The 27,938-nt window shown below is 45.2% G+C and overlaps 1 protein-coding gene across 2 annotated transcripts in view; it reads right to left on the reverse strand.

Moving 5' to 3' along the window:
• Positions 1-27,938, reverse strand: part of NALCN (sodium leak channel, non-selective) — a 380,117-nt gene that overhangs the window by 313,387 nt on the left and 38,792 nt on the right. For both annotated transcript variants that reach the window (XM_054012833.1, XM_054012825.1), the window contains exons 4-6: positions 26,907-26,990; positions 17,313-17,452; positions 15,023-15,151 (exon numbers count right to left, since the gene is read on the reverse strand). In XM_054012833.1, the coding sequence (XP_053868808.1) occupies positions 15,023-15,151; positions 17,313-17,452; positions 26,907-26,990 (353 nt within the window). The remainder of the gene's footprint in view (positions 1-15,022; positions 15,152-17,312; positions 17,453-26,906; positions 26,991-27,938) is intronic.

Raw genomic sequence — 27,938 nt, forward strand, 5'->3', positions numbered from 1 at the left:
CCAAAGCATCATATCACCTGTCAGGATCAGGTTGTGAGCTGCTCAGTATCATGGCTGAAGATCAGATCGATCTGGGGCCAGCCCAGGTCAAAAATGCAAAAATGTCCATGGCCAAACTGAAATTGTGAGGTCAGAATCGGGGTTGGGCCGGGTCACCAGGGTCAACAATGGTCATAAGATGAAGACAGTAAACCAGGTATCAGGAACCAAGCCTAGATCAAGAGCTGAGAGTCTGGGATGAAAGCAAGTCACAGCAAAGAGTGGTGAGGCAGGATCTAAGGCAGACAAACACAAGAGGTCTGAGCTACTCAGGCAAGTCCCAGAAATGGCTTCTTGGTTTATATGGTAACAACCAACCAAGGAATCACAGAGGGCTGTTGCTCATGTCCCTTAGGGCAGGATTTCCTGCAGGAATTAGCCTCTCAGAGCTCCTTACCTAGGCCCCTGGTGGTGACAAGGAAATGGCACCTTCCTTAAACCTTGCCGGCACTGGTTCTAGGCCCATGGCTTCCTACATCACCTTCCGCTTCAGGACCCTCCTTTTCAGGATGGAACTGGACCAGGCTTGTCTGAATGAGCGTCATGAAACTTTCTTACCAAGTCGGGGGTGTGGACATGGAAGGCAGGTTCACAAGTGTACTCTTCAAGTCCACGTCCTTCCTACTCTATTAGGTAATACTTGTGTCCTTGGGTGCATCTGGAATTGAGGATAGCATGCACCTCATATTCTTCATGGTCCTGGTCTTCGACTGGCAGAGGTGGAGGAGGGGTTCGCCAGGAAAGGGGTTGTCAGCATAGGATTTTAGCAGGAGCACGTGAAACATGGGAGTATCTTGAGGTATTGGAGAACATGTAATTTGAAAGTGACTGGGTTGACTTGCTGACATATCCAAAAGGTCCCGGGAACTAGTGATCCAGCTTGCGGGAGGATCTACTGGACGGAAGATGCTTCAAAGTGATCTAGATTTTCTGACCTAGAGAGGGACAAGGCCTCTTGGCACCACTAGTTGGCATACCACTTGTAAGCTCTCTTTGCATTCTGTTGGTGGTCCTTAAGATCCTCCTGGGCAAAATGGATTTGTTGGACTCAGTCGGAGACAGCTGAGTTCAGCGATCCTGCTGGTAGTGCCAGGTGGAACCCATAATTTGGAAGAAGGGGCTCTGTTCTGCTGAGGGGTGGTCTGCATTGTAGTAGAAAAACTTGACAAGTGGTAAGAGGTTGTATCAGTTGTTATGATGATAGTGAAGTATCTGAGATACTCTTCCAGTACCTGGTTCACCCTCTCAGACTTTCCATCTGAGGATAGTAAGTGCAGATATCCAGCAGTCACAGAATTTTGTGCCAGAAGTGCAAGGCAAATTGTGGACCTCAGTCTGAGCCAAAATAGTCCAGAAGCCCATGAAGACAAATACCATGTCTTATCAAGAGTTTGCCAGTAACTTCAGCAGAGGGTAAGCATTTTGAGAAGATGAAAGTGAGCTATTTTTGTCAGACAGTCCATGACCATCAAGATGACAGTGTTACCATCAGAGTTGGGGAGTTCCACAATGACATTTAGTGAAATCGATGTCCAAAACTTTGTGGATGTTTCCAGGGCTATCGAAGTACCAAGGGGCATGGTTCAAGTTATCTTGGTGCAGTCATAGAGCTCAAATGAATCTACATAGGCTTGAATTTCAGCCTGCATGTGGAGCCACTAGAAAAACCAGGAGGTTGTGCAGGAAGTCTTATGACAACCAAAATGTCCTGCCAGTGAGGCATCATGACAAAGATACAGTATCTCAAGGTGGCAGCCCCACCAGAGGGACATACAGACACCCACTGAAATATGTTGCTCCATCGTGTTCAGAGCAGTGCATCTGGGTACCCAAGTGCTCAGGAAGTGGTTCCCAGGCAAAGGAACCCTCCTTTGAGATGGACCAAATAAGGGAGATCAGATCTTGATGAACTGGTGCCTTGAGGAAATTACTGGGTTTGAGACGGTATGGTGGCTTGGCGGTTGGTTCCTCGCCGTTCTGGTAGTACTCTCCTTTTCGTGATAAGGCTCAGATCGGTAGGTGACAGTGAACTTGAACCGAGAGAAACAGGGCCTACCTTAGCTGCCTTTGGTTTAAAGCTCAGGCCTTGCTGAGATGCTGGAGGTTCTTATGGTTGTAAAGACCTGTACAGGGAGCAAAGCTCCCTCAAGGTGGTAGCACCAATCTTTAAATGTTCCTTATCTAGTATTTCATAATTTCTTCCTGCTGGGATGAGCTTGCAGGAGTAAAATGCATAGGGCTGCAAGACTTACTGTGCCCAAGCTTCTGCGAGAGTGCTGCTCCAAGGGTCACGCTGGATGCATGAGCCTTCAATATGAAGGGGTAGGTTGGGTTGGGGAATACCAGGATGAGGGCCATCACAAAGGTGGATTTGAACTGAATGAAGGCATGCTGGGCTTCAGATGACCAACTGAACCAGACAGTCTTACACAGTAGTGAAGTTAGAACTATTTTTTCCAGAGAAGTCAGTGATAAACCACCAATAAAAATTGGCAAAACCCAGTGTGACGGTGCCCTCCATAAGGCTTTATGGAATATGCTTATGAATGTATATATGTATACTGGAACAAAGGACAGTCACAACAGGGGGTGTGAGTGATTGCTGGACCCAGACTAGCAGGGGACTAGTCTGTAAAAGGAAGCTTACTGGAACTGGTGAGGTTTTATTTGTATTCAGTTTCTTAGACATAGACTTGCGTGTTCTATTTTATTTTACTTGGTAATTCACTTTGTTCTCTCTGTCACTACTTGGAACCACTTAAATCCTACTTTCTGTATTTAATAAAATCACTTTTTACTTAATAATTAACCCAGAGTATGCCTTAATACCGGGGGGGGGGGGATGTGCAAACAACTTGGGGTAGGGATAGCTCAGTGGTTTGAGCATTGGCCAGCTAAACCCAGAGTTGTGAGTTCAATCCTTGAGGGGGCCACTTGGGGATCTGGGGCAAAATCAGTACTTGGTCCTGCTAGTGAAGGCAGGGGGCTGGACTCAATGACCTTTCAAGGTCCCTTCCAGTTCTAGGAGATGGGATATCTCCATTAATTTCTAACTGTACATATCTCTCTATCAGTGTTATAGAGGGCAAACAATTTATGAGTTTACCGTGTATAAGGTTTATACAGGGTAAAACGGATTTATTTGGGGGTTTGGACCCCATTGGGAGTTGGACATCTGAGTGTTAAAGACAGGAACACTTCTGTAAGTTGCTTTCAGTTAAGCCTACAGCTGTTAGGGGATGTGGTTCAGACCCTGGGTCTGGGTTTGCAGCAGGCTAGCGGGTCTGGCTCAAACCAGGCAGGACACCAAAGTCCTAAGCTGCCACGGTAGGAAAGCAGGGGCAGAAGTAGTCTTGGCACATTAGTTGGCAGCCACAAGGGGGTTTCTGTAATCTAACCCGTCACACCCAGCAATTCACGGCGTTCTGGGGAGTCGCCTAATCGTGGATTGCTGTAATATTTTGGTGATTCATCTGAATGCCCCCAGAGAAGATGATGTAGTCCAAAAACTTGATGCAAGACCAGTCAAAGAAGCATTTTTCCAGTGTGGGATACAGGTCATGCCTCCATAGAACTTCCTAGAACAGACTGGATATGACAACAGTGTTGGCTTTGGTTCTCTAAGAACACCAGGATATCGAGATAAATGATGACATAGTGATCAAATATATACTGAACACATCATTTGTGAAGCATTGGAAAGTTGTAGGGGCGTTGTTAAGCCAAATGGCATTACTAAGTATTCAACGTGTCCGTTCTGGGTCCATCCACTCATCTCCAACCCTTATATACACTAAGTTGTAAGCTTCCCAAAGGTCTAGTTTTGTGAAGATCCTGGCCATTTGCACACACTCCAGCAATTCCAGGATAATGGCAGAGGATACTGGTTGTGGATTTTGATCTGATTTAGGGCTCAATGGTTCACACAAAGGCGCAGCAACTCATCCTTTTTCTGTATAAAAAGGACTGGGGACCCTAATGGGAAGACAGATCAACTGATGAATCTTTCTCGAGATTTTCTCAGATAAAGGGCCCAGTCCTCCTGACTCTAGTTCAGACATGGTGAATATTTGTCCATATAGGGCCTTCATCCCAGGCTGCAAATCTACGAGACAATCATGGTCCCAGTGTGGGGGCTGGATGTCCACTTTTTTTCTCAAAAATGTCGTGCACTCCTGGTATTTCTTGGGGGAGAGGGGGTCCTGGACTCAAGGCAAGTTCTTTCTGGATGGCCCCCACTGCCCTGCGTTTCCCCTTAGGTAGTAATTTCCCTTCCCAAGGGAGAGAGATTGGCTTGCATGGGAGCTGCAGGCAGACTTTTCAGCACAATTCAGAATAAAAGTCGACACACTTCCCTCTACAGGAAATACATGGGTCACGCTACTCCAATCATGGTATACTGAGTATTACTGGGAAGTGTGTTATGCTTATAAGAAGCACACGGGATCTTTTTTAAGGGGAAAAGGCAATATGCTGTGTTTATTGAAGGTACAATTATCATATGCATTCAATCACACACACACACACACATTGTCCCACCAGTCAATGTTATAGTTACCAATCCAGAGTCTGGAACAATCTAGTGGCCAGCTATGTTGATCACGGGTAGGTAGGAGCCGGGTTCTGTCGGTTGCCACACAATGTTCCAGGGAAGTCTTGGCAGGATGAACCCAAAGTTTATATAGTGATTTTAAACCCAAGGCAACCTGTTTATATAGTGATTTTCCTTCATTGGGACCAACGAGTTTTGCGCCATCATGCTGTAATCAATTGTTGTTTGAAGAGTGCTTGTTTTCTTAAATTGTCTTTTTCATTCTTTATTTTGTTCTTTCATCAAGTCTTTCAGGGAATTACCCCATGCTGGTTTTGGTCACAGCTATCTTGTCCCCATTGATAGGTGCCTTTCTCATCTTTAGAGTCGTCAATCTGCCCTTTTCTGACATTTCAATAGGGACGTGTTGTAATCTCCTGGCGCCCTTGTGTCTGTCCCCGGTTCCTCCCTAGAACATCTGGTCCAGTGATGGACTTCACACTTATTTTCTAACACACACATTCCTCATTCACACACAAAACAGAATTGATTTACACAGAGCATTTGAACAAATTGCAGTGCAAGAGAAAACAATCACTGCATTCTTTTACTTATTATAAAATGCTAAACCTACAACAAAGTAGTGACCCTAAAAGGTCTGTTACTGCCTTGAAATCAGCTCCAGACACAGATTCTGGCTGATGCATCTTTACCAGTAGCCCATTAGGCCATTCCTTTCTGCTTTCAGAAAGGGTGGTTGGTGGGATATGGTCAAATCATACACCAATACATTTAATGCATGCTACATTATTATTCTTTATTTCTCATTTTAAATTATACAAAGTACAAACATAAAATCTTATTACAAGTGCAGAGCATGGATCTTACTGAAGTGCAATAACTCATGGCGCTCTCCCACTCTGGCCTCTAAGGAAACAGTTTTCTGGGTTACTGGACCCGACGACAGGGGTGACTTATCGATTGTTTCTACCAGGTCCAGTGAAGGTTTTGGCTGAAGGGTCTGGGCTACCTTTGCATCTATAATATTGTCAGCAGCAGCAGAGTCGCTCATGGATAACTGCAGGGGAACTGACCTCAGTCCCTCTAGGGTATGTAACTGAAGTGAAATCTGTAAGTGTGGAGAGGACCCATGGGGTTTGGGTTGGGTTCTCTTCAAAGGTGGGGGGTTGGTGCCCCCGTGATGCCTGGGAGGGGTACCCCCTTTTTGGACCTGGGCTGGTCACTTTCCCAATTTCAATGTGGATGGAAGCCAGCACTTTGGCCATGGTCTGAGCTAACTGGGCCTGTAGTGCGAGATTCTCCATCTGCAAGCAGGTAGCTTGTTCCTGGGGGAGTTGGGTTGCCTGGGAAATGCAGGTGGAAGATGGACCTGCCCTTCAGCTGTCTATTGAGGGATTGGCAGAAGGGCAAAGTCTGGAAGTGACCTGAACAATGCGAGCAGCGGCACCGGAGGCAGCAAACAGGGCGGCTAACAGGGGAGTTTGAGAGGGAGTTCTCATTGGAGGAGAAGGTACCTGTATTTGCATCTGTCCTGGGTGTTCCTGGGTGTTCTTGTGTGTTTGTTTGTTTTGGTTTGTAGGGGCCGGCAGGGGCTGGGTGCTGGGACGGACGCCGAGGCCTGAGCAGGGGGCGGGGCTTGGCTGATTAGGGGGCCCATAAAAGCGGCCGCCCAGCCAGGCAGCGGCACAGCTGCGAGCAGCGGCACCGGAGGCAGCAAACAGGGCGGCTAACAGGGGAGTTTGAGAGGGAGTTTGCAGGGGGAGGTAAGGGGGGAGGCAGGAGGGCACGGTGTGGTGTGTGCTCTGAGTCCACAGGCACCGTGGGCAGGGAGCCCAGCAGGCATGAGCCAAGCAGCAGCAGCAGACAGAATGCAGATGGCTGCATGTGGAAGCTGTGGTATGTATATGGTCCTAGCAGGGGAGCCGGAACACAGGTATGTGTGTATGAAGTGTCGCCTGATAGTGTTACTGGAGGAAAAGATTAAGGGGCTAGAGATGCAGGTAGATACCCTGGTGGAGTTTAGGCGGGGGTTTGAGCAGCTGATGGAGGACAGGCAAGGAGGGGCTGAAGGAGAACGCCCTGCGGCGCAGGTAGAGGCAGAGGAGGGTGATAGGGGAATGGAAGGGGGAGAGCATGGGAGGTGGAACCATGTGACTGTCAGAAGCAGGCCAAGGAAAAGAAGGGCCAGTGAGGGGGGAATAGAACTCAGGAATAGGTTCGAGTGTTTGGATAGCGAGGTGGAGGGGCAGCAGGTGGCGGCTGAAGGTGGGAGAGTGAGGAAGAAGAGAAGAGCGGCTAGTCCGAGAGAGAGAGGGGAGGAGTTGATGGAGACAGCACCAATTCTGGGCCCCGGGAGGATTCAGGAAGGCATAAGGGGGAGCATTAGGGAAGATAGGAACAGGCTCAGGTCAGGACTAGAGGGATTAGAGACTAGATTACTAGATGGCACTGTTGCCAGGCGAAGGCAGGTGTATGTAATTGGAGACTCATTACTGAGGAGATTGGACAGGCCTGTGACCAGGGCGGACCCGGAGAACAGAAGGGTGTGCTGTCTCCCGGGCGCAAAGATACGCGATGTGGACCTGCGGTTGAAAAGGATCCTAAAAGGAGCAGGTAAGAACCCCTTGATAATCCTTCATGTAGGAACGAATGACACGGCTAGGTTCTCGTTAGAGAGAATCAAGGGAGATTATGCCAGGCTGGGGAAGACGCTCAAGGAGATAGAGGCTCAGATTATCTTTAGTGGGATTCTGCCCGTTCCGAGGGAAGGGCAGCAAAGGGCTGATAGGATTGTGAGAATAAATACTTGGCTAAGGGAGTGGTGCTATAAGGAGGGCTTTGGGATGTATGGCCACTGGGAGGCTTTTGGGGACAGACACCTGTTCTCGCGGGATGGGCTTCACCTGAGTAGGGAAGGAAATAGACTTCTGGGAGGGAGGCTGGCTCATCTTATCAAAAGAGCTTTAAACTAGGAAGTTTGGGGAGAAGGTTGGGAGATGCACAGTTAATCTCCGCGCCAGATTCCAGTATGGAAAAGGTGAGTAAAATGAGAGGAGACATAGCCGGGGAGACGAGATTGGACATAGGAAGGACAGGGGGGACGGGCGCAAGGAGGCCCGCAACATATAGTGCTACTAATGGGAGACAGGCTAAACGACATACATTAGGGTGTTTATACACCAATGCGAGAAGCCTAGGTAATAAAATGGAGGAATTGGAGCTCTTGGTCCAAGAGCTGAAACCGGATATCGTAGGAATAACAGAAACGTGGTGGAATGACGGTCACGACTGGAACACAGGTATGGAGGGGTATACGCTGTTTAGGAAAGACCGGAACAAAGGTAAAGGTGGGGGGGTGGCATTGTATGTCAACAGTGAAATAAGCTGTAAAGAAATAATAGTGGATGGATTAGATAACACAGAGTCCGTCTGGGCAATACTCACACTGGGTAATAGGACTACTAGAGCCTCTCCGGGGATAGTGCTTGGAGTGTGCTATAGACCGCCGGGATCGACCCAGGATATGGATAAGGAACTATTTAATGTGTTTAGAGAAGTAATTACTAATAGAAACTGTGTAATTATGGGGGACTTTAACTTCCCGGATATAGATTGGGGCACAAACGCTAGTAGTAATAATAGGGCTCAGATGTTCCTAGATGTGCTTGCTGATCAATTCCTTCATCAAGTGGTAGCTGAACCGACGAGGGGGGAGGCCACTTTAGATTTGATTCTGGTAAGCAGTGAGGACCTCGTTGAGGAAGTGCTAGTGGGGGACAATTTGGGCTCCAGTGATCATGAGCTAATTCGGTTTAAAATACATGGGAGGAGTAACAGAATTAAGTCAAAGACTAGGGTTTATAATTTTAAAAAGGCCAATTTTAACAAATTAAGGGGACTGGTAAGGGAAGTGGATTGGGCAAACGTATTAAGGGATCTAAAGGCAGAAGAAGCCTGGGATTACTTCAAGTTAAAGATGCATGAGCTGTCGGAGGCCTGCATTCCAAAAAAGGGAAAAAGATTACAAAGCAGGAGATTTAGACCGAGCTGGATGAGCAACCGACTCAAAGGGGTGATTAGGAAAAAACAGAAAGCGTACAAAGAGTGGAAGAGGGGAGGGATTAGTAAAGAAACTTACCTTAGTGAAGTCCGAGAATGTAGAGATAGAGTGAGAAAGGCCAAAGGCCGTGTAGAGTTGGACCTAGCGAGGGGAATTAAAAGCAATAGTAAGAGGTTTTACAGCCACATAAATAGGAAGAAAGCAAAGAAAGAAGAAGTGGGACCGCTGAAGACTATTGCCGGAGAGGAGATTAAAGACAATCTAGGCATGGCGCAATATCTCAATGAATATTTTGCATCGGTGTTTAATGAGGCCAATGAAGGTATTAGGGATACTAGCACCACTACAGAGGGGCATTCGGGATGGGGGATTACCGTATTCGAGGTAGAAACAAAACTTGATTGCCTTAATGGGGCTAAGTCGGGAGGACCGGACGATCTTCATCCGAGAATATTGAAGGAATTGGCGCGGGAAATAGCAGGCCCGTTAGCGATAATATTTAATGAATCTGTAAACTCGGGGGTGGTCCCGTTAGACTGGAGAATAGCTAATGTGGTTCCTATTTTCAAGAAAGGGAAAAAAAGTGATCCGGGTAACTACAGGCCTGTTAGTTTAACATCTGTAGTGTGCAAGGTGTTAGAGAAAATTCTGAAAGAGAAACTAGTTGAGGACCTGGAGGTTAGTGGCAATTGCGATAAATTACAACATGGTTTTACGAAGGGCAGATCGTGCCAAACGAATCTGATCTCCTTCTTTGAGAAAGTAACGGATTTATTAGATAAGGGAAATGCGGTGGACCTAATATACCTGGATTTCAGTAAAGCGTTTGATACTGTACCCCATGAGGAATTATTGGTTAAACTGAAAAACATGGGGATCGATATGAAAATCCAGAGGTGGATAAGGAATTGGTTAATGGGGAGAATGCAGCGGGTCGTATTAAAGGGTGAACTGTCGGGTTGGAGGGAGGTTACTAGTGGAGTGCCTCAAGGTTCGGTTTTGGGACCCATTTTATTTAATCTATTTATAACTGACCTCGGGACCGATTGCAGGAGTAGGCTGATAAAGTTTGCGGATGATACGAAGGTGGGAGGCGTTGTAAATTCGGAGGAGGATAGGGATATCCTGCAGGGAGACTTGAATGAGCTTGTGAATTGGAGTATCAGAAATAGGATGAAATTGAATAGTAAAAAGTGTAAGGTAATGCATTTGGGGATGACTAATAACAATTTTAGTTACAAGATGGGGACGCATTGGTTAGAAGTAACGGAAGAGGAGAAGGACCTAGGGGTCCTCGTAGACCGCAGGATGACTATGAGTCGACAATGCGACGTGGCGGTGAAAAAAGCCAATGCTGTCTTGGGATGCATTAGGCGAGGTATATCTAGTAGGGATAAGGAGGTCCTGCTCCCGTTGTACAAGGCGCTGGTGAGACCTCACTTGGAGTACTGTGTGCAGTTCTGGTCTCCCATGTTTAAAAAAGATGAACTCAAACTGGAACGGGTGCAGAGAAGGGCCACTAGGATGATCAGAGGAATGGAAAACCTGTCGTATGAAAAGAGACTAGAGGAGCTTGGGTTGTTTAGTCTGACAAAGCGAAGGCTGAGGGGGGATATGATTGCTATCTTTAAATATATTAGAGGGATTAATACAAGGGAGGGAGAAGAATTATTCCAGCTTAGTACTAATGTGGATACGAGAACGAATGGATATAAACTGGCCGTGGGGAAGTTCAGGCTTGAAATTAGACGAAGGTTTTTGACCGTCAGAGGGGTGAAATATTGGAACGGCCTTCCGAGGGAAACGGTGGGGGCGACGGACCTGTCTGGTTTTAAGATTAAGTTAGATAAATTTATGGAGGGAATGGTTTAATGGTAAAACATAGTAGTCAAGGAAAACCAAACAATGGTAGGTAAATCGTATAATGGCTGACAGGGGTCAGGCTGGTGACTCTTGCCTATATGCTCGGGGTCTGACTGATCGCCATTTTTGGGGTCGGGAAGGAATTTTCCTCCAGGGCAGATTGGCCGAGCCTCTGGAGGTTTTTCGCCTTCCTCCGCAGCATGGGGCAGGGATCTCTAGCAGGAGGGTCTCTGCCGATTGAAGTCACCTAAAACAGGATTGGGGACTTCAACAGCAGAGTCCAGGGAAGGGGTAGGGACGGTTTTATGGCCTGCAGCATGCAGGGGGTCAGACTAGATGATCATAATGGTCCCTTCTGACCTTAAAGTCTATGAGTCTATGAGTCTATGAGTCTATGAATGTATCAGATTCGGGTCGTGGGCAGCCTGTGGGCATAGAGTGAGCTATTCAGTATCAGGGATGAAGGTCAGAGACGAATCCAGGGCCAGGCCAGGTCAAAACTGCAAAGACAAAGTCTGTCACCAAATTGAAAGTGGGAGGCGAGAATCAGGGTCGGCCCAAGCCAGAGTCAGCAATGCTCTTAAGCTGAAGACAATACACCAGGGATCAGGGCAGGGAGCTAAGCATAGTCAAGAGCTGAGAATGTGGGATTGAGAAGCCATGAGACAGGAAGTGCGGAGGTCTGCATTGCTCAGACAACTCCCAGAAATGCCTTCCCAGTTTACATGAGGAGTGCCAGCCAATCAGGAAATCACAGAGGGCTATCGCTCATGCCCCTTTCGGTGGGACTTCCTGCATGGCTTAGCGTCTCAGTACCTCTTAGTGGCAACCTGCCTGGGACTCTGGTGGTGACAACAAAGCGGCACCTCCCTTGAATCCTGCAGACACTAGTTCTATCACACTTCTGGTGGTTAAAAACTTTCCCAACAAGAAAGGAAATGGGCACAAAAGATAGAGCAATCAGCTAAAGAAGTGCCACAGTAAGGAAGTCCACTAAACAAAAGATTAGTGGGAAGAGAGCTGTAACAGTGTAATAAATCATGGGGAAGAGCTGCAACAGCAGAGATGTAGTCAGATAAGTGATAATCACAAGAGAATGTGAGTGAGAAAATTACCGAGGAAGAAAAGAGTGTTTGTTGTAAGCAAAGAAGCCTGGCAGCTAAAAAGGAGATAAATAAGAGAGGAAACAAAAAAGTATTATCCAACAGAAAAACTTTTCAGCCTTTGGGAAGAAGGTCAGCTTATGCTGATCTCACAGATGGAGGGAATAGCTCAGACTTTATTTAGTGCACTGAAGTATTTCTATTTGCCAGAGTCAACATTACAAAATAACTGAGGAGGTGGAGAGGATGGAAGTGGTAAAGTGTGGGTGTCAGGGATGCTAGAGAGGAAGAAGAGGTTGCGGTAATCAAAACGGGTGCTGATCAGCACCTGAACAAACTTTAGCAATCTGGATGGAAAGGAACAATTGGATTTTAGAAATGTTTTGGGGAAGTAGCAGCAATATTTTGACACCACCCCTACCCTTCTTGATCAAATAATATTCTTGATCAAAGCTATTACAGCAAGTGCTTACTTGGAAAAGAAGTATTTACACAGTATTTTGTATTAGCAGTTGTCCAGAATGTGGTAAATGTTTTGTCCTTTTTGAAAAAGAGTTAATAGCATTATTTACTTTTAGTTTTCATTCCATTTCCCCCTCACTTGTGTTTCTTTCTGAATCCCTGCCTCTTGCCACCCACACAGTCTTTCTTTCTACCTGCCTCCCTAGGTATAATTCCCATACGAATGTTCCTTTTCAGGGTGGCAGCTCCAATCCCTCTGGTAGCTCTGATTCCTGTGGGAGGATCCTGCTCCTCATCCCTCCTAGCAGAGGTAACTAGACAAGGTCTTTCATGTTTCCAGCTACTTTTACCAGACTCCAGGCTGCTCTTCACACTGAAGAGCATGAAGGCATTTAAAAGCAATCATAAACAAGGAGAAGCCAACATCATGTCACTTACCAGCTATTGCAGACTCCCAGGAACTGATCTACAGACCCCAACTGGTACATGGAACTCACCTTGGAAATCTCCGTGCTAAATAAGCCCTTTCCTTCCTTTGTGTTGACATTTTTTCAGATATTTCTAGACTTATTTCCCTCACCCATCCTCTGGCATAACTTATCCAAGTTATCATAGATAAGGCTGTTAGCATCACCTATTATTAAGACTACTCAATGCTTCTCACATTACCCTGTTTTCAGTAGCTTATAACTTTGCTAAAAAACTTTAAATGTTTGGTCTGAAATTTTCCATGGTGGTTGTCAGCCTTAGGCAGGGCCGGCTCCAGGCACCAGCCGACCAAGCACGTGCTTGGGGCGGCACCTTGGACCGGGGCGGCGTTCAAGTTTTTATTAATTTATTTATTGGGCGGGGGCTGGCGCGGCGCGGCGCTGGGGGGCGTGGGCTGGCGCTCGGAGGAGGGGCGGGGGTTGGCGCGGCGCTGGGGGGGCTGGCGCTCGGAGGAGGGGCGGCGGCTGGCGCAGCGCGGTGCTTGGGGGCGGGGGCTGGCGCTCGGAGGAGGGGTGGGGGTTGGTGCGGCGTGGCGCTGGGGGGGCTGGCGTTCGGAGGAGGGGCGGGGGTTGGCGCGGCGCTGGGGGGGGGCGGGGGCTGGCGCTCGAAGGAGGGGCGGGGGTTGGCGCGGCGCGGCGCTGGGGGGGCTGGCGCTCGGAGGAGGGGCGGGGGTTGGCGCAGCGCTGGGGGGACGGGGGCTGGCGCAGCGCTGGGAGGGCTGGGGCTCGGAGGAGGGGCGGGGGTTGGCACAGCGCTGGGGGACGGGGACTGGCGCTCGGAGGAGGGGCGGGGGCTGGCGCGGCGCGGCGCTGGGGGGCGGGGGCTGGCGCTCGGAGGAGGGGCGGGGGTTGGCGCGGTGCGGCGCTGGGGGGACTGGTGCGGCGCGGCACTGGGGGGGCGGAGGCTGGCGCTCGGAGGAGGGGCGGGCGTTGGCGCGGTTCTTGGAGGGGGCGTGGCTTCGGATGGCGTGGCGTTCTGGGGGGCGGGGATTCAGGCAGCGTGGTGCTGGGGGGGCGGGGATTTCGGCGGCACGGGGGGTACGGCGGTGCGGGGGGGGGGAGCGGCACTCTTCTTTTTTGTGTGGGGCGGCAAAAAAGTTAGACCCGGCCCTGGCCTTAGGCTGAATTTTTCCAGAAAATTTCAGTCTAAATGTTTCAGTCATTTCTGAGAATGAAGCTAGGTAACATATTTTGCCCATAGACTAGACTATCAGGGTTGGAAGGGACCTCAGGAGGTCATCTAGTCCAACCCCCTGCTCAAAGCAGGACCAATCCCTGACTATTTTTTTTGCCCCCAATCCCTAAATGGCGCCCTGAAGAATTGAATTTATAACCCTGGGTTTAGCAGGCCAATGCTCAAACCACTGAGTTATCTCTCCCCCTAGCTTTCTGGAAATCTTTTCTTTAGGGACCCCTGCTTCATTTGTTGCAGAATTTGGAAGGTGTATAGTGAATGAGGGGAGAGGACTGCAGGAACAGAAAGGAGGATCTCACAGTTAAGGCAGCTGAATGCTGCCCTCAATAATGGGATTCTATCCCGGCCTCTGCCACTGGTAACTGTGTGTTCCTCGTTTTCTTGGTGCCTACCTTGAAACTCTGGGGTCTGATCTGCAGAAATGTTGAGCATTCATAAGGTCAACTGAAGTTATTAGGAGCTGGGATTATAACATATACAGTGCTATATAATACCAAGTAATCTAAACAACCAGATCTTAGGTGTCTCATATTGGACACCCAAAATTAGTGGACATTTTTTACCTTAGTCTCTCTGTGCCTAAGTTCCCCATCTATTCCATGGAGTTCATAACATAGCTTCATCTCACAGGGGTGTTGTGAAAGTAAATTAATTAATGGTGTGAAGCACTTAGATACTCTAGTGACTAGTGCTATAGAAAAGAAGAGGAAATTAATAATTCTCTCTTCAGAGCAGGGTTTGAATAGTGTGCAGTACATTAGGCATGAGATCCACACACTGAAAACAAATTATTGCACAGCTGCTCATTAAGTGAGCCCCATCCATCCTGTGCACTGAATGAAGCATGGGACCAGTACAAAAATAGTATAAGATCATGTAATTGAAGACTGTCATAATGCATAAACACCAAGGGGCCGAACTGAGGTCGCACAGACAAGGACCTGATGGCAAGGACTTGATCTAGGTCACAATTCAGCAACAATGGCCCCGGGGCTCCCTTTGCTGGGATGTGTGTCTGTCTCTCTCTCTCTCTCTCTCACACACACACACACACACTTTCATGGAGACTGCAGCCTATAGCCATAGCAATGACTGTAGCAATTTTTTTCCAGATGTATCTGGCTATATCTTCTTATGATAACTGATGGCTCTGGTCTACTTTTAACATAATAAGTCCAACCTACACTCATTAACATTAGTAGAAATTACCTATATACATTGAGAGAATACACCCCAAAATGTCCATATAGATGAACTTACCCTGGCTGGGTGTCATTTGTTACGCAATGATAGGTAAAAGTTCCAAACATCTGAACTCCTAGAATTCCATACAGAAGCAGAAAGAATAGAAGGAAAATTGAAACACTCCAAATCTGCTCCCCGGAACGCCTGGTAAGAAGATAAATATTACATTAAGTATTAATAAATAAAAACTAACCTCCAGAAAAATGTATTTAGTATTTGTATTACAGCAGCACCTTGATGCCCTAGTAATGGACTAGGAACCGATTGTGCTAGATGTAGTTCAAACATACAACCAAAATATGGTCCCTGCCCCAAAGACCTTTTAATCTAAGTACACAATATAAGAATGGCCATACTCGGTCAGACCAATGGTAGATGTAGCTCAGTATCCTGTCTTCTGAAAGTGGCAAGTGCCAGGTGCTTCAAAGAGAATGAACACAAGAGGGCAATTATCGACAAGAGGCAACAGATACAGACAGGCAGATAAGTACAAGGAAACAATGAGACAATTTACCATTATATATCACATGGCACTACCCACAAAGACATGGCAAAAGCAGTTGACATTTCAAAAATAAATGAAAAAAAGAACACTTGTTAGAAAGACCCTACAATTATGTTGTGCTAAGATGCAGACCAAGCAATATTTAGTGTTGTAAAAGTAACAGCTTTAAAATATTTGGACTAGAAATGGCAGCCAAGATTTTTCCAAAAAGGGGTGCCTGAAGTTAGGCTTAAACCAATACTGGAACCTACATAATAGCTTAATTTTTGAAAGTGCTGAGCTTCCAGCAGATTCCAATTGCTCCTGTCAACATAAGATAGCGGTTGGCTTATTTTTCTGAACCATATACATTTTTAACTTATCATTTTCCCCCTCTCCCTCTGAGATCTGTGAATTTGGATACTTAGAGCCAGGTCCTCAGCTGGAATAAATCCAAAGTGCAAGGGGACTCCATGGATTTATACTAGCTGAGAAGCTGATCCATGGTAACTAAAACAACCAGGCCATGCAGGAGAAGAGATTAAATTAAAAAAAAAAAAAGACATAATAAAATGGATAAAAAACTCTCATATTTTTCAGATTTTTTTTTTAAATCTGATAAATACAGAATACATGATAGTGTAGCAAAATTAATCCCCAAAGGGGGCCAATAAACTCCTTATTCCACACCACCCCATCAATCATTTTGTATGATGCAGCTTGACTCTGTCTGTAAAGGTAGGACAGCTTATCACCAGGAGTCCAAATGTAAATGGAGAGAGATATAATTAACTCTCAATATGATCTCAATTATCATTTCATAAATAGTGTCATGATTTTAAGGTTGATAATGCAGGACCTTCCTGGTTTAGATAAAAGATGTATGTATCCCACTTAAAAACTGGAAATCTCCTCTTCTCCAATGTATTCAGCTCCCATTTTTAACCTTTATTGGACATGAAACACCAGGCCTTAACACCTGCTATTGGCCCAGGACTAAATTTAATCCATACTGGGCCACAGCACAGTGTAGTTTCTGGGTGTGTGGGGCAGAGAAGACAACGCTGAAGGAAAAGACTACATATTTTTGTGCCAATTGAGCAATTTTTGTGTGTGGATAAACTGTTGGATATTTGAAGCTGATGGGTGGTTTGAAACGTCAGAAGCAATCCCAAAGGATCTGGGTGAGTGGGTAGAGTGCAGATGAAGTGGTTAAACATGCTTGATAAATGCAATTTATCACATAGCTCTACAATGTATCAGTTAGCTATTACCATCACATGCTATGCGTGATATTCATTACAGTTTAGTGCAGGGATGGTAACCTTTGACACGCGGCCTGTCAGGGAAATCCGCTGGCGGGCCGGGACGGTTTGTTTACCTGCAGCATCCGCCAATGGGGGCTGCGGGAAGCAGCGTGCAAACCACAGCCAGTGGGAGCTGCTATCGGCCAAACCTGCGGACGCTGCAGGTAAACAAACCGTCCCAGGTCACGTGCCAATGGTTGCCGATCCCTGGTTTAGTGTGTATGCATGTCTTATTATTTTAAAAAGATATATGTCATAGGAGCATGCACACTTATCTCTAGCTGCTCCTTCCAATATGTAAAAGTCACTGGAGCAGATCAAAATTTTTCACAAAAAACATTAACTGTTTTCTGTCTCTCTTATACTAGGAGTTGATATTTTTCTAAAATGCACAATTCTGACATTTTTTTTTGCCCAGGTCTAAATCTAACAATCCTCCTCCCAGCTGCTTATACAATCATGTTAAAGACCATTTTCATTTTCATTTATGTTTACAGATAAATTATTCACTTACTTTAAAATATTTGTTATCCTGGTTCTTGGAAGCTCAAAGCGAAAATATATCCGGAATGCTCGAATCATAATAAGAGGCCTTGGAATCCGCAGCATGCCCCAGGGTGACATCTGATCAACTATCTCAGCGATTTCAAACACCTATGATCAAAAGAGGGGGGGTGTTTCTGCTACTCCTGCACAGTCCACATCAGTACTCTTGAAACAGTATTTGTCTTTGTGGATTCACATTTATGAAGGCAGAAAAACTATTTTCATGATAACATTTTTCACTTTCAATGTCCCTTTTGGATTGAAATTTTTATTTTAAAACTTTTCTTTCTTTTAAAGAAAGTTTAAGAAAAATCCCCTCAGCCATTTTTGAATTATCTTAATGAGAAATAAAAATATATTCCACCCATGTTCCTAATACTTCTAACTCAAACAACTCAAAAAACTTCCAGCTGTGTATGCAAGAAGTCTTGAAGAGGGATCTCTTGATCTGGCTCTTTCTCTCTCTCCCTGTTCTTTGCTAGGAATGAAAAGTTTTCTTTTCCAGTTAATGAAATTAACATCTGAAAATGTTACAAAGGCCATGAATAGATTCTCACTGTCACAAAATGCACACACTTAGCCAGGTAATGACATTGCATGGTGGGATATCTTGCAGACAGTAGATTACTTCAGGGAATTTGAAAGCATTCTGAAGAAGAATATCCAAGCCATCTTCTGTGAGATCCTTCCTGTCCCATAAGCAAAGGAAGACAGAAAGCAGAAGATTCTGGAAGTCAATCACTGGCTACCCTGTTTCCCCGAAAATAAGACAGTGTCTTATATTAATTTTTGCTCCCAAAGATGCGCTAGGTCTTATTTTCAGGGGATGTCTTATTTTTCAGAAATGAAAAATGCCTTATTATCGGTGGATGCCTTATTATCGGGGAGGTCTTATTATCGGAGGGATGCCTTATATTACAACGAGAGGCAAAACTGTAAGTAGGCCTTATTTTCGGAGGATGTCTTATTTTCTGGGAAACAGGGTAGGTAAGGGGCGCAGGGTGAAGGGTTTTGCTTTCATGGAACATTGATCCACCTTCTATGGGATGAGGAGACTGTATAGTACATAGTATACCTAATGTTCCGTGTTTTCTGTTTTTACCTATTTTCACTGTTAAATTACCAGGGTTTTTTATTAAAGGAGTGTGGTTTTTACTAATTTACACCCACTTATCAATCCATTCAATATTTTCTGGGGTACTTATTGTTGTTAAACACTAATGCAATACACAATTGTTGTGTCCTGCAGCTCTGAGACTGAAGCAGTTCCGCAGTGTAAAACACAGAACACACATGGTGGAGATTGGAAAAATCAAACATTAATATCGCACTACGACTGGCTCACAGGGAGATGATGCCCACATATTTCGTTGCATCCGTTTAGTGTGGTACTGAATTTAAACAATCAATCCTCCACAGATAAAGTAAAAAGGTAAACATGAGGCGAAAACACAAAGGTATGCCTGACTACCAACAAGAAAACCAGTGCTTAGCAATTTTCAAGAAAAATAAAGATCAGAGTGAAGAGGATGCATTGTGCTGCACGTACTGCAGCATTGAGGTCAGTGCTCATGCCGACAGAATAAAGGAGCATGTTGAAAGCAAGTGACACAAGAAGCTTAAAGAAGAAAGTGAGCTTCAGGATAGCCAATATCAGGAGCTTTCACCAGGGCCTTAATGAAAGAGACCATGATGTTATTGACACAAACTGGGACTATGAAAGGTTGCTGCAGCTCCTCCATCTGGTCTTCAAGCCTGCTTCATACCTCTGCTGAAGCTTTGAACAAAGGACTGAATGATCCATCCCAGCAGAGGATGTACTCCAGAGACTTGATTTGAACCTGCAGTTTATTCTATCACTGCTACAAGCCTGAACCAAGAACTTTGCCATTACTGTATGTAATTGATTCCATTTAACCAATTTTAGCTCTCATCTATACCTTTTTCCTTTTATGATTAAACCTTTAGATTATATATTCTAAAGGATTGGCAACAGCGTGATTTGTGTGTAAGATCTAACTTGTATATTGACCTGGGTCCGAGGCTTGGTCCTTTGGGATCGAGAGAACCTTTTTTCTTTTACTGGGGTATTGGTTTTCATAACAATCTGTCCCCATAACAAGTGGCACTGGTGGTGATACTGGGAAACTGGAGTGTCTAAGGGAATTACTTGTGTGACTTGTGATTAGCCAGTGGGGTGAGACTGAAATCCTCTCTGTTTGGCTGGTTCGGCGTGCCTTAATAGTAAAGGAACTCCAGCTTTAGGCTGTAACTGCCCTGCTCGAAGCAATTTTTCCTGAATTGGTACTCTCAGAAGTGTCCCACCAAGGGTAGCATCGTTACAGTGAGGTCACAGCACGATTGTGTCAATGAATTTGTGCATTCTCTTTCTTTCGCAGGACAACTGCTGTTAAGTGCAGAAGGGCCTATTGGTGACTTTGTACGACAATACTGTCCAGTAGCAAAAACCCTCCCTAATGCAGATAACCTCACTCGTAAGTATTTGAAAGAAAATGACAATGCTTTAGTATCTAAACTGATGGAAATGTGGTATCTAGTCTGATTTTTTACAAGTCTCCTGATGCTTTGGACTGTCCAATTCTTGGCCTTTTCTTTTCGTTTTTTATTTCAAAGCAAATAAACCTGCATTGTTTTGTGCTGACATGACATTCATACCCTCTACTGACACCCATTTTGTTGATGCAGCAGTAACTGACATATTTGAGATGCACCAACTAACTTGGGAAAATGTGGCCATAACTAACACAGATTTTGCTTCCTAGATGGCTAAGTTTGCACAGGAAATAAAAATCAGAAACCAGAGCTGCTAAGTATAACTTGTCCTGCTCATTTGATTAAGATTGCGCTACCAGCAGCTACTGCTATTGAAGAAATGAAAGATGTAAAATCTTGCATCACTGGATTCAGGGCCATTTTCAAGTATATGAACAAGTTGAAGGCTTTGTTTTATATAGTGTGAGACGAGTGCAGAGCCAACTGCCAATTAGCTACCCCTGTTGTGCAACCTCGGTGCATGAGCTTGTACTTCACTGTCATGTAAATAACGTGTGGACTTTGCTAATGCATCTCCTAGATCATCCTGAGTGTGTTGGTTCTAAAGAAGAAACTCTCAAGAGACTGGCAAGTAACCAAAATGACGGCCAGATTCTGCGCCCCTAGGTAATATTCACTGCTAAAATTTGGAATCACTGTGTGACAAACAGAAAACACTGGAGTTTTCTCCAACTACTGCCAACACGTTTGCCAATACACGTTTACCTGATCCTGACAACCAAAATTTCAGGTGAATTAAGCACAAAAGCTGCAGGAGAAACAAACGGTGAGAAAACTCAGCTGTTTCAGAAATCCTTCCAATCCCAGAACAGGCGAAAACCAAAAAAGCATTCAAAACCTTCAGCACTCAGCGAGAAATGGGAGAAAACCATGGCCTGTAATCTGAACCCCGAAGTGTTTGGTGCTGGAGATTCTTTTTGGAATGTCATCCAGGAGTTGCACCCCTTCCTTGAGGTGAATTTTGCAGCAGACTATGACCATTATGCCAGAGTGTTTCAACCATTTGCCACTAAAGATTACATTTCAAATCTAAAAGGGGAATTTAGTACTTACATGAACATGCCTAACCATGACAATGTGAAACTGGATGTGCTGGCTTTTTGGAACAGTTATTGAGACACATTTCCCAACTTCAGCAAAGTGCCATGGCAAGCTTTGAGTGTACCTGCTGGATCTATTGATGCAGAGCATTTATTTTCAAAGTTGGACTACCTCCAGTATAACAAAAGGCTCAACATGAGTGAGGATACTTAGAAGAAAATTATCTGAGCGTATGCCAACCAGGATTACTGGAACAACTACTAGCTCTAAGAGAGACAAAACATAACATTTTATGTTCAAAGGTTCAATTATACTATAGTACAATGTGTATATTATGAATTTTGTTTTTGTTTTTCTTTTCCCCCTCAATTTTTCATTTTAATCTTTTTAAACCTAATTTCATCCCGGTTTTAATTTTTATTTTCCAAACACTGAGAAATTCCTGAATTTTATTTTATTTTTTTTTACAAATAAAAATAGAAAATGAAGAACAGTAAGTATACCTCAGTAGAAGAGGGACCAATTACCTTGGGGCGGAAAGAGATGGGGCAGGGGCAGGGCAGGTCGATCACCCACCGGGCACAGGGGAAGTTGGCGCTATGATCAGGCTCCTCCTTGGCGGTTTATGTAGAGCATGCATGCTGTGTTATCCATAAGGTCTTTGAGAGTAGTGTTGTGGATTAGAGGAAGGAAATGCTCGCATGGGTTTCTGACTGCTCTTAGTTGTAGTATGTTTATATGCAAGTTGGCTTCTGCTGCTGACCAATGACCCTGGATCGTATTGTCGCCCAGGTGAGCTTCCCATCCAATGGGGAAGGCATCCCTGGTGATCGTTATTGTAGGAGTTTTCTGTTGGAATGGGATACCTGAGCAGACGTTTTGTGGGTACGTCCACCACTCAAGGGAATCCTTTACCTTGCGGGGCATGGTGAGCCGCCTGTTGAGGGAGTGCTTGTGTGGTATATAGCAAGTGCTAAGCCAGGTTTGTAGGCATCTCATATGTAGTCTGGTATATTTGACGACAAAAGTCGTAGCGGCCATGTGCCCCAAAAGTTGTAGGCATGTCCTGGCTGACATTTGCGAGCTGTCTGTGACCGTAGTAATCAGAGTGGTTAAGTTGAGGAAGCGCTGTTGGGGTAACTCGCTGTTGCTGTGAGGCAGTTGAGATGGGCCCCTATAAATTCCAATTGTTGGACGGGGACCAAGGTGGGCTTCTAAACATTTATTTGAAGCCCAAGGTTTGTAAAGAGGGCTATCGTGGTTTGTGTGGTGTCTAGTGCTGCCTGCTGTGTTGATGCTCTTACCAGGTAGTCGTCCAGGTATGGAAAAATCATCACCTCTAGTCTGTGGAGGTCAGCTGCCTTGGAGAAGACCCTGGGGGTGGTTGACAGTCTAAAGGGTAGCACTTTGTATTGATAATGTTGATGTCCTAGAGTGAAGCACAGGAATCTTCTGTACGCTGCGTAAATGGCGATATGAAAGTAAGTGTCTTGTAGGTTGAGAGACAGGAGCCAATCTCCTTTCTCTAATGCCAGAATTATCGTCGATAGGATCACCATTTTGAATCGCTGCATTCTCACAATCTTGTTGAGTTTGTGTAAATCCAGAATGGGTCTCAATCTGCCATTCTTTTTCTGAGTGAGGAAATAATGGGAATAAATCCTCTTCCCCTGTGTTGAGCTGGTACTGGTTCCACGGCCCCAGTTGCAGGAGGTGGTTTATTTCCTATTGTAATAGGGGCTCGTGAGAGGGGTCCTGAAGAGGGACGGGTAAGAAGTGTTGGTAGGTGGGATAGAATAAATGGGATGGAGTAACCCTGCTGGATAATTTCCAACATCACCACAGACCCATTTGTCTGTGGTGATGTTGTTCCAGACTGGGTAATATGGTGACAAGTCATTCCCGAATGGTGTTAGAGTGGGGTTGAGATCTGGAAGTAGAGAGTGTAGAGGTCTCGGGCCCTCGACCAGACCTTCAAAACGATTGTCTGGAGGTGGAAGGCTGGTACGTGGAAGGCTGGTCTTGATTCTGCCTTCAGCCCAACTGCCTCTGTTTGCCGTGTTGGGGCTGAGAGTATGGTGCGGCCTGGAATTTTTGGTTGTAAAACATGCCCTGCTTTTTCTGTTTCCAGGGACAGATGCCAAGAGTCTTTAAGGTGGCCCGGGAGTCCTTCAAAGTATGCAAGGACACATCAGTGGCTTTGGCAAACAGTTTCTGACCCTTAAAGGGTAGGTCCTCAACCGTAGCCTGTACCTCCCTCGGGAATCCCAATAAATGGAGACAGGATGCCCAACACATGATCACGGAGGTTGCAATGGATTGGGCTGCTGTGTCCATGGAATCAAGAGAGGCTTGGAGGACCGTCCTTGCAATGAGAGAGCCTTTAGAAATGCTGGACTTATATGCTTCGCTCCTATTCTCTGGGAGATGTTCAATAAAATATGACGTTGTAGAAAACAATGTGTGTATATTTTGCGAACAGTGCAGAGTAATTTGCAATGCGGAATTGCAAGGTGGTGGAAGAATAGGCTTTGCGCCCAAAGAGATCTAGCCTCTTCCAGTCTTTGTCGTAAAGGGTGGATCTTGACTGTTGCTGTTTGCCCCTCTGATTTACTGCCTCCACCACCAGTGAATTAGGAGTGGGGTGGGTAAAGAGAAATTCAGTCTTTTTTCCAGCACATAATATTTTTTGTCCGATCTTTTGCAGGAAGGAGGTTCTGTGGCTGGCGTCTGCCAGATGGTTTTTGCTTGGTGCATTATGGCAGCATTAATAGGCAGTGCTATTTTTGCCAATGGGGATGCCTGGAGAATGTTAGTGAGCAGATGTTGGGTGTCAGGGAGCTCAGACAAGGAGATGTCGAGGGAGTCCGCTACCCTCTTAAAAATGTCCTGAAAGGACTCGAAGTCATCCCCCGAAGTGGGGGGGGGGTGGCATGATTGTTTCATCTGGAGACAAAGATGAGCTATGCGTAGGTGGCAAGGTGTCTCCTTCAGGTGCATCCTCCTGCTTTTCAGTCCCATCATCCTTGGCCTCTGAAGGTGCTGGGTCCATTGGTGAGGGTGGGCAGGTGATCTGGAGACCAGTGGGTTAGGAAGTCTAATGTTCTGGGACCTATAGATGGTCCATGGGTCCCAGTATGGCCAGATGGGTGGGAGGGCAATAGGAGACGGCAGCCAGGATTGGGTCTGCCAGGGTCACACGTCTACCAGTGGCTGGTGATGTGAGCATCCAGCTTTAGGAGAGCAGTGGTGAGGGGTGTACATCCCTGTGTTGTCCTCATCATCATCATCATCATCACTGGAGAGAGGTGGCACTGAAGCCCCTGGGGTGATGATCCGGCTTGGTCTGAGCCTTGCTGGGGTACCGTCGGTTCTGAATAGGGAAGTCCCTGGCATAGAAGAAACTGCCAGGTTTCTTTTCTTTTCTTTTCTGTTGAAAAGTTGCAGTACTGGGAAGCTCGTTGCCGGGGATGGCAGTGCAGTCTGAGAGGAGAGGGTCAGAACTGTCGGTGCTGAGATCTTGCTGATTTGTGCATGTACAGCAGGTGGCGCCATTATACTGGTCAGTGCCAGGACATTATTCAGCACGGTCAGTGCCGAGCTAGGAAGCTTGGTTTTAGATTGCGCACCTCACTGACAGCCTGCCCGTACCAGGTCCTTGGCTCCTCAAGAAGTCTTGGTACCGGACGTTCACAGTGCCTCTTGGTCTGAGGCTCTCGGTGCCATCGGTACTGGGACAGATTTTTCACCAGGAGACCATTTCCTTTTAGGCGGATCTCACTTTGGCGATGAATAAGACCAGTGTTAGGTCACCTTTTTAGGGACAAGGTCCTTAGAAGCGGTCTTGGTAGTGGAGCCCTTGTCTGAGGCTGCTGCTGGTGACCATTGGCCAGGAAGCATCCTGGATTCTGGGTCGGAGGCTGACCCGAGGAATTTCTCCATCATGGCTGTTTGAAACAAGTATTGATAGCCTGAAGGTCAGGCAGCATTTAAATGCAGGGGAGCCAGGCATGCCCGAGGATAGGCCAGCTCTACAAAAAAATGGGGTAGCCCATTTTTATTCAGTCATTGTTGACGGAGGTCGGCCGGGTGGCGGAAGGGGGAAAAACTACACTAAATTTTTTTTTAATATGGAAGAAATTAAAGACTAATGCTAACTAGTTAACTGGGATTTAGAGGATAAAAGAAAAAAGGAATATGAACTATCTATGGAGGTAAAGAGGCGCTGCTGTCGCTCCGACTCAAGCCAAGGGCAGTAAAGAAGGAACTGGGGGTCGGTTGGCTGTGCATGCTAGGTAACTGCTCGGAGCGGCGCAAGATGGCTGCTGCATCTGCGCAGCCAACCAGTTCACTGCTATTACAAATCTCCGATTACAAGTGCAGGGTGCCAAGACACATAAAGTGAAGCACTCACAGGGACACTCCTCGAAGAAGAAGGATTGGGGGTCATGGTGGATAATCAGCTCAACTTGAGCTCCCAGTGTGATGCTGTGGCCATAAGAGCTAATGAGAATCTTGGATGCATAAACAGGAGAATCTTATGCAGTAGCAGAAAGGTTATTTTACCTCTGTATTTGGCACTGGTGAGAACACTGCTGGAATATTGTGTCCAGTTCTGGTGCTCACTATTCAAGAAGAATGTTGATAAATTGGAGAGGGTGCAGAGAAGAGCCACAATAATGATTAAAGGGTGAGAAAAATAGTCTTAGAGTGATAGACTTAAGGAGCTCAACAAAGAAAAGGTGAAGGGGTGACTTCATTACAGTTCATAAGTACTTACATGGTGAACAAATATGTAAGAATGGGCTCATCAAACTAGCAGAGTACGGTATAAGACGATCCAATGGCTGGAAGTTGTAGCTAGACATATTCAGAGTGGAAATATAGGCTACATTTTTAGACTAATTAACCATAGCAACAATTTACCAAGGGTCATGGTGGATTCTCCGTCACTGACAATTTTTAAAATCAGGATTGCATGTTTTTCTAAAAGATGTACTTTAGGCATTATTTTGGGAGAAGTTATATGGTCTGTGTGATATAGGAGGTCAAACTAGATGATCACAATGGTCCCTTCTGGCTTTGGATCTATGAATGTACTAGGAAATGTTCTGTAGGGATCACTGACAGAGTGCAGAGTAGATTACAGTGTTTGCCATTTAAAAGTTAGCATTTATCCACTTTTACCACACAGGTGTATGAAAGATATGACAGTTTCCCCTATACTTAAATGGAAAATAACTGTATGTCTCAGATGTGGTAATTGTGCATGGTTATGTACCTTAAAACAACTAGTTTTTTGAGATGTTGTAGTCAGTGTGGATGCACACCTAGAGTGGGATCCACACCAACACATACTTGAATAAGATATGATGACTTTTAAATGGCAATCATGACAGGTCTTTTCCATCTCTAATTATTAACTAAGTCCTGTAGTCCCTGATCAGTTTTTACTCAGGAAAAACTCCCTCTGTGCTGAATGATGAAGGATTGTATGGGTAGGAAAGACAGAATTCTTCCTATACTGTAACTTTATGTGAAATGTGAACAAGTTAACATTGCTATGGAAATGTTTTGGGTTTGTTTTTTTATTTCCTCTGTTTTATTTTAAATCTGTGACATTCCTTCCAATATGCAATATGTTGAATTTCTGAATGAGCTTAAAATTAAGGACATGTCTAAATTAAAGAAATTCACACCAGTGAAACATCAATGTTGTTACACCAAAGAAAACCCCTAATGTAGATGCACTGCAATGGCTGTGTTGTTACTGGACTCTGAAACAGTAGACCCATTGAATTTTAAATCTGACCCATGAACAAGTGTACTGTATATTTATTGCACACAGTTACTTGTTAATGCTGCTGTGAGTATTTTGCATGCACAACTGCAGGGCCTACTTTTGAAATATTAGCCCTTCATATTTAAGGTAAAATTATGTAATTACCTGTAACACCAATGACACCCAAAGACAAAAAACCATGAATCCATCAAACACACACCAACGATCCTTTACATAGGAGCTATCCCCCTAAAAGAGAAATAAAAATTAGTGGGTTTTTTGTTTTGTTGCTTTATTACCAAGATAAAAAAGAAAATCACAAATGATATCAGCATCATTCTCTATCATCTTTAAAATGTCATTTTAACAGATTCCAAATCCCCAATGTCTGGGCTGGAAGATGATGGACATTTTAAATAAATACATAAATAAATCAAATAAATAAGTAAATGATGTATTCAGGAAAGAAAGCTGTGAGCTTCATTTTTCTGCAGCATGTATTTGATTGTGTATTTTGGAGGGCAGGACGGTTCAGACTAGGGTGGGAAGTCACTGAACAGAAATTTACAAGCACTGTCATTTCAACTTTACTTGCTGCACACAATATTTTTACTTCCCTGCCCATGGTCTAAGCTGATGAGGAACTCTTCATTCAGAGGCAATGCTAAACAAACCCAACTTGTCCAGCCTGTGATGTCTGATGACTGAAAAGTAGCTTCAAGCTGTTTGTCTACAGAGCTCAACTGCTGACGTTCTATATTTTCCCCTCCGTGTACTAATCATGCCTCCAGAGGAATGAGCACTCAACAGACATGCTAAATCCTTTGATTGTGTGTGTTGAATAAAAAACACTGATACTTCTTTCTCGAGCATATGAAAACCCTTTGAAATCTGATTTCCTTCCCTAGAGCACCAAAATATCACAATTTATCCAAAACAGGAAGTTTTCTGTGAATGAGGTTTGAGCAGGCATTTGGCCAAAAGTTCTGATATTCAGCCACACTTGAATAATTTTCAAACACCTATTACAAGTCAAATAGTTTTATAAAAGGTTCCCATTTCCTCCCCACAGTACCTTGGCATGGCTGAACTGGCTCTGCCACTTTTCCTTAGTATTGGAGACACAGATTATAAGGAAGTCATGCTCCCTTCTGGTCTTACAGTAGCACCAACAGTTTTGCCTCTCCTTCCTCTTGT

The sequence above is a fragment of the Malaclemys terrapin genome, chromosome 1 (assembly GCF_027887155.1).
Source record: "Malaclemys terrapin pileata isolate rMalTer1 chromosome 1, rMalTer1.hap1, whole genome shotgun sequence".
NCBI classification, from domain to species: domain Eukaryota; kingdom Metazoa; phylum Chordata; order Testudines; family Emydidae; genus Malaclemys; species Malaclemys terrapin.